The sequence below is a fragment of the Teleopsis dalmanni genome, chromosome 2 (assembly GCF_002237135.1).
Source record: "Teleopsis dalmanni isolate 2A chromosome 2, ASM223713v2, whole genome shotgun sequence".
In the NCBI taxonomy this organism is placed as follows: Eukaryota; Metazoa; Arthropoda; class Insecta; order Diptera; family Diopsidae; genus Teleopsis; species Teleopsis dalmanni.
The window spans coordinates 236,975,578-236,986,246 of record NC_051847.1 but is presented as its reverse complement, the minus strand read 5'-3'; the positions used below and the strand labels follow the sequence as shown (position 1 = coordinate 236,986,246).

Sequence of the window (10,669 nt, the reverse complement as noted above, 5' to 3'; positions counted from 1 at the left end):
GTTTTACAAAGAATTTCCTATTTGTGAGGTAGTCTAGTATTACTGAGCATAAGTGTCTATCAATTCCAAATAAGTTGACCATTTTATAAATAATACCTTCTATCCATGCGGTGTCGAACGCTTTTTCGAAATCTAAGGACACTGCTATAGTAGCTCTTCTCCTGTTCAAATTGCTAGTGACTGAGTCGGCTAGCAGTGTTAGAGCGTGTTGTGTGGAGAGCTTACGTCTGAAACCAAATTGGAAGTCTTTGAGGACATGATTGTTAGTCAGTTGTGTCACTAGGTCTTCCAGAAGGAACTTTTCATATAGCTTACTGATATTGGATAGAAGTGAGATTGGCCTATAGCTGCTTATATGCGAGGCGTCCCTGCCATTTTTTAGCAGAGGAATAACCCTGGCTACCTTCCAGGCGTCTGGGAAGTAGCCTAGGTTGTACATTTGATTAAACAGAATGGCAAGGCACCTCCACAATTGTTGGCTGGTCTTTTTTAATATGAAATTGGGGATATTGTCTGGGCCACAGCTTTTCTTATTGTTTAAGGATTTGATTTTAGACCCTATATCTTCTGCAGTGATGCATGGGAGAGTCCTACTAGAAACTGAGTCCCTGACAGCATATCCATCTGCTGTTCTATCGTTACTAAACTGGGTGAGAATTTCAGGATTCCTAAGGAGATTCACCTCTTTTTCAACCTGAGCACCGAACAGGTAGTCTCCCATCTGCTTGTTACCATAGTGTACCTTCTCGAAACAATCTGCTAATGCCTCAACTTTGTCTGAATTGTGTGTGAGTGTTGTGTCATTACCTAGTCTGAGAGGAGGAAAATCTTTGAAACTGCTGATGCCACAGAGCCCTTTGAGGTTTCTGAATGTTCTAGGATTTGGCTTTAGATTCTTGAAGCTATCATTCCATCGAGTTTCTTCGATCCACCTAATGTGGTTAGTGATGATGATGTCTAAGTTGTTACTGATGGCTTTTAAAGTATTTCTCCTGGCTGGGTCGGCACATCTCCATATAGCTCTCCTAAGCCTCTTTTTCTCTTTGATAAAATTTATAACATACTGTGGAAGTTTAAGTAAGCCTCTGCGTCTAACTAGTTCTGATGGAACTGCTTTCCTAATTGCATTGGAGATTACTCCGTTAATACCAATAATGCAATTGTCTATTTCGGACTTAGTTGCTACTCTATCTGGTGAAAGTATGTAGGGTGTGATGTGTCCATCAATTTCTTTATTTAGCGTCTTGCAATTGACTTTGTCATAGTTAAGCACAGTCCTAGGAGTGGCCAACTCGAGGTCAGAGGTTTCGAGCACTAGCTCAACAGCCTGGTGATCAGAGTCGCTGTCGAGAGTTCTGAGTTTATTTCCTAGACCACTATGATAGATAGGAGATACTGTAGGTGAGATTATAAAGATATCAATGTATGATTTACACGAGGATACACGGGTGGGTTTGCTAGTGGGAATTAGTAACATGCACATCCTATCAAGCCATTTTCTGAGGTTGTTACCACTTGTATTGCAGATCATCCCACCCCAGTCCCTATGTTTGGCGTTAAGATCTCCTGCTAACACTACATGCTCGGTGCTCAGACTGTTATATAGTAGGTCTAGGTCGCCCTCTGTTACTGTGATCTTGGGATTTGCGTATAGCACGACGAAGCTAATCAACTCTCCATTGGTTAATTTTAGCTGAACACCTGTGCTCTCAATGTTATTAGTAGGCATTTGAAATACCACATGACTATATCTTTCCTTCACTAATATGGCTGTGCCAACTTCTCCTTTAATGGATTTATCGGTACGAATGATATTGTACCCTTCGAACTTAAGGCGGTGCCGATGGGTTAGTCTAGTTTCAGCCACCATAACAATGTCGGGTCTGTGTTTTTGCAAAAAAAGGTTAAACAAATGTCTTTTACTGTGGGAAACTAGGGAGTTCACATTTATGAATATACTTTTTAGTTGTTTAGTCATGGATGCGCAAATTAATGAACAGATTAAATAATGCTTGGGATTTTTGATCGTCATTGCCTAATTTCTTGTAACTGCTGGCAAAGTCACTAACTTTTTTCAGACATTGGCTGAAGTTACTGCCAAAGATACGGTGACATTCGCTGTCCATTTCGCTTGCTAAGATTGTCTGTACTTTGCTGCCAGAAGTTGCTAGTGGGGTGTGAGATCGTTTTAGGGCTGAGGCGTACGATATTTTGTTGCTAACTGTGCTACTAGGCATTACAGTGGAGATAGGAGGTTTAGGAAGGGAAGGCACTTTTCTTTGTTCAAACCTACTTATTATTTCTAATCTTTTTGGACAAGATTTGGCGCTGGCTACATGCCCTACCTGATTGCAATTTATACACTTGGGGGGAATTCCTATCTGTTTGGTTAAAGCACCTGTTGCTGGGTGCTTGGTGATAGTTACTTCGGTGTTTAAGCTTCGAGGGGGCATTGTGCAGTTGCTGGGACCGTGAGATTCCCCGCATTTGACACAGCGATATGGCATGTTGCAATTGCTTGCAACATGCATGAACCTTTGGCAGTTCTTGCATTGAATTGGCCACTGCTTCTGGGCATCCTCAAAGCTAATTTTACAATTTAGGATATATTTGATATTTCTAAATTCTTTAATGTCTGATTGTTTGTCCAGCTGTACTAACCACCTGAAATTTTTTAGTTTGATCATTTTTAAAATATTTACATTGAGATTGAGGTCATTTATATAATCAATGACTTCTTGCACCTCATACGATGGTGACAATTTGTTAATTATAACCGTATAAGGTTTTTCATTTGCTGGCGTGTATGTAAAAAAATTTAGATTTTTGCTTTTCAGCAAAGTTTTAACGCTGTTGTAGTCTTCCATCGTAATGGTGCTAACATGCGTGACATTCTTATTTTTTATATTAATTGTAAATTTATTGTGGCCCAGTTTGTGGGATAACATATTTATTAGCTCCTTTTGAGAGGAGTCGTACACTACGAATAATGGAGGAGCAATGGTTCGCTTACCGACCTTGGCAGTTTGTTGAGTTTTCCTTGTTGTTGTTGTTATCGGCTTGCTGGTGGGCTGTGTTGCCGTATTTTTCATCTTGGGAGCGACTGCTTCCTTAGGTGTTGGGAACTGTTGCATTATTGAGATGTTTGGAGGTAGAATGCCGTCGCCATTGGTGAAGGTCATGGTGTAGGCAGGCTGGTTTAAGTTGCTGCTACTGGTCATATAGTCCTCAGGTGGGTTAGAATGTTCTCTTTCAGCATCGCTTGTTGCAGCATCCATTTCATCATCTATGTTGTGTGTAATAGCGACTGCTGGTGTTGCGGTGTCGCTGATGGAAATTACCTCGTTGTGGTGGTGTGGATGGGTAGTCTTTGCCTCAAGCAGTTCAGCCACCATTGCCTTGTATTTCGCGACTTCAGCTTGCAGATGCTGGACAAGTTTACGCATATCAGCCCATTTGCCTTCTACGAAGTTTTCAGCTTCGGAGCTTGTAGAATGACTTCTCTTCTTCTTCTTCTTCTTTTTATGATCATCATTATTGTTAATTTTTTTGGATTCTACATTGGTGGCATCGTTGGATGCAGGAAACTGATGATCAGCACCAGCAGCATTTGTGGAAATACGCGCATGTATCTCAACATGTGGTGATGTCGATTCTGCATCTTCATCGTCCATGATGGGAGTAGAGGTGGTTTTGTATATATTACTTTTTTTTTTTATATTTAAATTATTCCACAATGTCCTTGAAAATTAATTAATTTTGGTAAGTTTATTTATTTACGAGCACTTGTTAGATTTGGAATTTGTGATTGAGCACATGTAATATTAATTTCATTTAAAATTTTATGATTTAGTTCAACACAAGATATTTATAATATTTGTTTTTTTTTTTTTTTTAAGTTCACAATTTTTCCTTTATATTTTTTTTTGATCACATTAACTAGATATTTTATGAATTCCAGGTAATTTAAGTTGTAAATTTTAGGCAGATGTTTAAAACAGATGTACATTCGATGCGAGTTTGTTTACACAGGTAGAATATTTTATTGCACGTATTAAAACACAACCGTTCTTTCCGAATCCACTCAATCAATATGTATTTAATATGTCAATAATCAATAAAATAATCAATATTTTTTCGCATTTTATTTTTTTTATTTTAAAATGTTGCTTTATTGATAATTTCATTGTTCTTACATAGTTTTCTTAAAGCTAGAAATTTACATTAAATTTTGTACATATATATACAGTTAGATCTTAGCATACTTAAGTATTTTTCTAAGAGTAATTTACATTAATAATAGTGGTATGATAAGATTGAGTTTTAGACTTTGATTACGTTATAGTTTATTTTTTCTAAAAAATTATTTAAAAAAGAAAATAGCCTCGTTTGTAATATTTTTTCGCATTTTTATGGTAGCTTAGCTCACTTTGTACGAAGCGCCGAGAAGAGCGCATTTATAAAAATTTTTCATTAATACATATTTCTACTGAGTTTGAAAAAATTTTTCAACATTTATTATTAATTTTAAATAGACCAAGTAAATTAAACACAATTATTTAAATCAAATTAAGTAAAGAAGATATTGAATATTTTATTACATTCATTTTTATACTAATTATAATTATATAAAATATATAAAAATTGGTTTAAACTTTAAATTTTGTAAATCTATAGTTGAACTTGTTAATAAATTAGAATATTTTAAAGTTATCTTTTGTATAATTTATATATTAAATTATTTATTAAATAGTTTATTCAATTCTCTGTTAAATTATATATATGGTTTTATATATTTCATATATTTATAAATGCAAATTTAATAAAACACGAGATGCATAAAAACGTCAGTTTTAACATTTTGAATGCTTATGTTTTATCCTATTTTGAAATATTAACTCAATTTATATAAAAGTTTAAAATTTTAAAGCACTAATAGAAATAATTATAAATAAATATATTGTATTTTAATTAGAATATAAGATTATCACTTTTAATTATATCAAATAGTGTCTATTTGAGATTAGATATCCATCCATAATGTTAACATGTTACATTGAATTCGTTTACTTTAAAATATGTTTTAAGATTTTCTATACGTATTATTTTTAAAATTTTATTACAAGTTTTAAATAATTTTTAATCATGTGAAAAATTATTATATATAAACGTTATTAATAACATATCAGCAATTAAATTTATAGTTTTCAATATCATTCGAATATAACAACTGTACGTATCCTACTTAATAGAATTCATAAAAAAAAATTATATCTACATACATGATTAAAAATATATAAGAATGAAATCATTTTACTTTTTCTTTTATAATTATAATTTAATCATTTAACTTTGACTATTATAAGTATTTTATTAAATATGTATATTTAAAAAAAATGTTCTTTTTATTACTTTATAATTAAAATAAAATTAAAATTAGATGTGCGTATTCTAACATTTTTATAAGGAGTGATATACGACATAAAATGTTAAAATTTAAGATGAATTTTTTTATAAACTAACATGGATATGGATAACATTTAAATAGATACTGAAGTATATATATAAACTTGCGGCTGCAATCTTCCATAGTCATTCCTAAGAGCTAGTTTTAGTAGGTTCAAGACTCACACAGTGGCTTCGGATGTTTTCCATCTACTGCCATAAATCTTTTATAAAATATAGAATATTTTATAAAACTAATTCAGATACAAATTTTAAAAACTCTACCTTTAAATAATTTATCTATAATAATAAATATTACAATACCAAAATATTGAAATAGTAACTATGATAATAATAGTAAACATTTAGGCCGTGTGCGAGTTCGAGTATATTTAGGGGAAATAGTCAATTATGTCGGTATGGCAGCGATTGTTGGTACATACCAGAATTTCTAATGAGATAAATTAGGTGTTACCATTTTGAAAATTTTATAAGATGTTTAGTAAATAAATAAATAAATTTTAAAACTTTTAAAAGAAAAATAATTATTTTTTATATGTTTCCTTCTTTATATTATGAATATTAATGTTTTTTAATAATTGTATCACATTTATTTAATAATAAATACAAATATTTGGCACAAAATTATTAGTTTCTTGATTTCAAAAAGGTAATTATGAAACTTTATGCTATTGACCTGGCAACGTTATTTGTTTTGTACATTTTTATTAGTAACAAATATAATATTAATATTATTGTAACTTAGATTATACTACCTGCGAAGATTTATGTATCTATTTACTGATACGCGAATCTATGATAAATATTAAAAAATTCTTAATAATATAAAGGGTTAGGCGATTGAAGTGTTACAAATTACACAGAGATATGTTTGTCAAACTGATATTGCCAACTACGTCAAATTCATATGAATGACAGCTATTTATATTGTTTACAAATTACCACAAGCATTTGCGTCTAAGTTTTATAGAACTAATATTATTCGAAATGGAATTAATAAATAAGTGTGATTGCATTATATTTGGTTGGAAAATTACAACTAGCTATTGTGCTTGAGCTCAAATATCTCAATGTGAATAAAATGTTTGTGTATCGTACCTTAAATCGTTATAATAGCTCAGGCAGAGTCACCAAATGCTATAGTGGTGGACGAAAAAAAACCAGCAACATTGCCTAAAATGGTTCGGAAAGTGAAGGCTCGACTTAAACGAAATCCACGTCGTAGTACTAATCAAATGGCCAAAGAACCGATAATATCTGAACGAAGCATCTGACGCATTTTCCAAAATAAGCTCAAGGTAAAGCTTTAAAAGTTCCAAGGCACAAGATCTTGCACCAAAGCAACAAAAAGTTAAACTCGAATGAGCAAAGGAGTTGTTACGCTGGGCCAATTTGGAGAGCAAGTTGAGAACTAAAAAATAAGCCAGTTTCGATACGCTGAAGAAAGCTTTTATTCAGGAATAGGCCAAAATACTGGAAGATCACAGCCATAGTCAAGACAAAAGGTGGCCACATCAAGCTAGAGTGAATGGATTGTGAAATTTTAATTATTTTCACAAATTTTTGTAATTTGAATCAATAAAAAAATAATGTGATCGCTTGAATAGGTAACACTTCAATTATCTAACCCTGAATAATAAACTTGCATTCTTAAAAAATAGTGGCACAGCGAACCTGCTTTCTAGGAAGTCAATTGGAACGCATACACACTCGTATGTATAAAAACTGGTTGATACCTGCTGCCCAAAAACAAAAAAAAAATTATTACTATGTAGCAAAACGCAGTGTTAAGTTATACACTAACAATGCTATGTATTTTATCTGTTATGTAGGCTGATTTACAATTTTCGAAGATTTCGATTTCATGAAGGTCTTCCAGGAATGTAACGGAACAGAAGGGCGAGGCAAGAAATGATTGATTGTTAAGTGTTTTAAAGTATGGCTTGTGTAAGTTAGTAGGGTAGGTATGATAGTATGTACAATATTTATATCAATTGATTTAATGAAATACATTTTCTTTAATAAAATAAATTTTGTCGTCCTGAAAAGGACGGATTAATTGATAGTTAATTCTCCACGTATATGTATTCGTATTTTAATAAATAAAATAAAATAATTTAAGCCTTCTTTTCTGTTTTCTTTGGCAAAAGTACAGCCTGAATGTTTGGTAGTACACCACCTTGTGCAATTGTAACACCAGACAATAATTTGTTCAATTCTTCATCATTACGTATGGCCAACTGTAAATGACGAGGAATGATTCTTGTCTTCTTATTATCGCGTGCTGCATTGCCAGCCAATTCAAGAACTTCAGCAGCCAAATATTCCATAACGGCAGCTAAGTAGACTGGAGCACCTGCACCAACGCGTTCAGCATAATTGCCTTTACGCAATAATCGATGAATACGACCAACTGGAAATTGTAATCCAGCACGATTTGATCGTGACTTTGCCTTGCCTTTAACTTTACCACCTTTACCACGACCAGACATAGTTGAGTTGAGTTTCTAGTAGTTGAGATTTATAAAAATTGGATCTATTTTTTTTAATGATGCCGACAAATTATCTCATATACTTTTTCTAAACGCAATTTAAAATAAAAAATTGCTTTAAACTTTCGTTTGAAAAATGTTTATATAGAAACGGAAATTGCTCCAAATCGACGATTAAAATTTAAAATCAGAAATCATGCCACCAAAAACTAGCGGAAAAGCAGCCAAAAAAGATGGAAAGGCTCAGAAAAATATAACCAAAAACGATAAGAAGAAGAAGCGCAGGAGGAAGGAGAGCTATGCTATCTACATTTATAAAGTGTTAAAGCAAGTCCACCCCGATACTGGTATATCATCGAAAGCCATGAGCATCATGAACAGCTTCGTGAATGACATATTCGAACGTATTGCTGCTGAGGCTTCGCGCTTAGCACACTACAATAAGCGCTCCACCATTACTAGTCGGGAGATTCAAACTGCTGTTCGTCTTTTACTTCCCGGTGAACTGGCTAAGCACGCAGTTAGTGAAGGAACAAAAGCTGTCACTAAGTATACTAGTTCCAAGTAAATTGCGTTATATCAAACAAACACCACTTATTCAAAAGGCCCTTTTCAGGGCCACAAAAATATTCAATTGAGTTGATAATTTATCTATATTATAAATATGTATAGAGCCCTGAAATTATTTACGAAAACTGACAGGCTTATCAACACCGCGTTATTGAATCTCAGAATGGTTACAAGCTCCTCGGGGAGGTATGCAGATCTGATAAAGTTATAAACAATAATCCAGACAAGGCGTAAAGAGGGGTTAAGAAGAAACCTCGTAGTTAATAGAAAGTAAAAGTGCTCAAGTGCACTGACTCAACTAGCCTCAACATAATAATAATATAAATATGATATATATTTTGTTTTTGATATTTCTTTTAAAAGGCTACTGATAGAAGAAAAAAATAAAAAAAAACTTTGACAGTCTCTTCATGAATTATCAGCTATCGTTTGGTTGTTAGTGAATAAATGATTCAATCAACAAATTAATTTCTGTCGGTTTTGAGGATCTTACAGTTTTTTAATCATGGATAATATAACCTGCTAAATAGAGTTAACTCTTGAATTAACGAGTCTTAATCCTTATCATCAGTCTTAGTACTATCATCGCTTTTAAATTGATATATTCTATATTTACATTCGTGCTTTAAATTTGAAAACATAAATATAGTATTTGTTCCTTGTCATTCATTCTATGATACCATACAATTTCATGGGATAGATAAGCTCTTTTACAACTCATTCCTTAAGCGTTCTTTTAGTAAGTTCAAGTCTTACATTATGGCTTCTGATGCTTTCTGCTTACAGCAAAAGAAAAATAAAATATATTGATTCAATTAAATGTTATGACGTGAAACATTCTATGTCTAATGATACACTATATGATACTAATAATAGTATACATATGATGCTAATATTATACATATTAATATATGTTATGCTACTTCTAATAGCAATGTCTATACTACATCTATATGATATAATTTATCATTATCTCTTTTCTTTGAATAAACTTACTATGCAACAATTGCATTTACATTTTGCTTATTTTATTTTCGTAGTCAAAAATAAGCAATTGAAAATAGTTAAGCAATTTCAAACCCTGGATAAGTCATGTCATTTATTTATCTCTTTTCTTTATATAATTTTGGTCCTGAAAAGGACCGATTTTTGTATATTTATAAAATTATATTGCTTCCAATCTTAAGCACGTTCTCCACGAATACGTCTAGCCAATTGAATATCTTTTGGCATAATTGTAACGCGTTTGGCATGAATTGCGCATAAGTTAGTATCTTCAAAAAGACCCACTAAGTATGCTTCGCTAGCTTCTTGAAGAGCCATTACAGCAGAACTCTGGAAACGTAAATCAGTTTTGAAATCTTGTGCAATTTCACGGACCAAACGCTGGAATGGCAATTTGCGAATCAAGAGCTCAGTACTCTTTTGGTAGCGACGAATTTCACGTAAAGCTACAGTTCCTGGACGATAACGATGTGGTTTTTTCACACCTCCAGTAGCTGGTGCACTTTTACGTGCGGCTTTGGTAGCCAATTGTTTTCGTGGTGCCTTACCACCAGTCGATTTACGAGCAGTTTGCTTTGTACGAGCCATAATTTATGAGATATGTTACAATATGGTATTTTAAAAAATAGCGCAATTGAATAGCTCAATTTTCTCATCATACCTGGATGTTCTGTTTCAACTATTCACATGTTTTAACATTCATTGTTTCTCATATTGCTTATTCTTTTTGTTTTGTTTTGTTTTACCCAATATTTTTCATATCTTTCGTAGTGCTTATATTTTCTATAAATAGTCGTCAATCATCCTCGTCACTTCATTTATTGTTTGAATTTGAATTCGAACGGTTCTACCATATCTATAAAAATTTAAATACAAAATGACTGGTCGTGGTAAAGGTGGCAAAGGATTAGGAAAAGGTGGTGCTAAGCGTCACCGCAAAGTTCTTCGTGATAACATCCAAGGTATTACGAAACCAGCTATCAGACGTTTAGCTCGCCGAGGCGGAGTTAAGCGTATTTCTGGTTTGATTTATGAAGAAACTCGTGGAGTATTGAAAGTATTTTTGGAAAATGTGATCCGTGATGCTGTTACATATACAGAACATGCCAAAAGGAAGACTGTTACAGCCATGGATG

At 33.0% G+C, this 10,669-nt stretch overlaps 3 protein-coding genes across 3 annotated transcripts in view; 1 reads left to right on the top strand and 2 right to left on the bottom strand.

Moving 5' to 3' along the window:
• Positions 1–7,583: 7,583 nt before the first annotated feature.
• On the bottom strand, positions 7,584–7,958 carry LOC119677046 (histone H2A). The gene has a single exon (XM_038088315.1). It carries the CDS (start codon positions 7,956–7,958, stop codon positions 7,584–7,586), a length of 375 nt encoding a protein of 124 aa, XP_037944243.1.
• Positions 7,959–8,132: 174 nt separating this feature from the next.
• On the top strand, positions 8,133–8,574 carry LOC119685069 (histone H2B). Its single transcript, XM_038099258.1, has one exon. The coding sequence runs from the start codon at positions 8,155–8,157 to the stop codon at positions 8,524–8,526; it is 372 nt and encodes a 123-aa protein (XP_037955186.1). The 5' UTR covers positions 8,133–8,154; the 3' UTR covers positions 8,527–8,574.
• Positions 8,575–9,683: 1,109 nt separating this feature from the next.
• The window catches only part of LOC119677045 (histone H3-like), a 5,995-nt gene continuing 5,009 nt past the window's right edge, over positions 9,684–10,669 (bottom strand). Inside the window, exon 2 of the mRNA XM_038088314.1 lies at positions 9,684–10,124. Within this exon, the coding sequence (XP_037944242.1) occupies positions 9,711–10,124 (414 nt within the window). The 3' untranslated portion in view covers positions 9,684–9,710. The remainder of the gene's footprint in view (positions 10,125–10,669) is intronic.

Excerpts from the sequence above, each read along its gene's own strand:
- LOC119685069 (XM_038099258.1), top strand. The coding sequence starts at position 8,155 with ATGCCACCAAAAACTAGCGGAAAAGCAGCCAAAAAAGATGGAAAGGCT.
- LOC119677046 (XM_038088315.1), bottom strand. The coding sequence starts at position 7,958 with ATGTCTGGTCGTGGTAAAGGTGGTAAAGTTAAAGGCAAGGCAAAGTCA.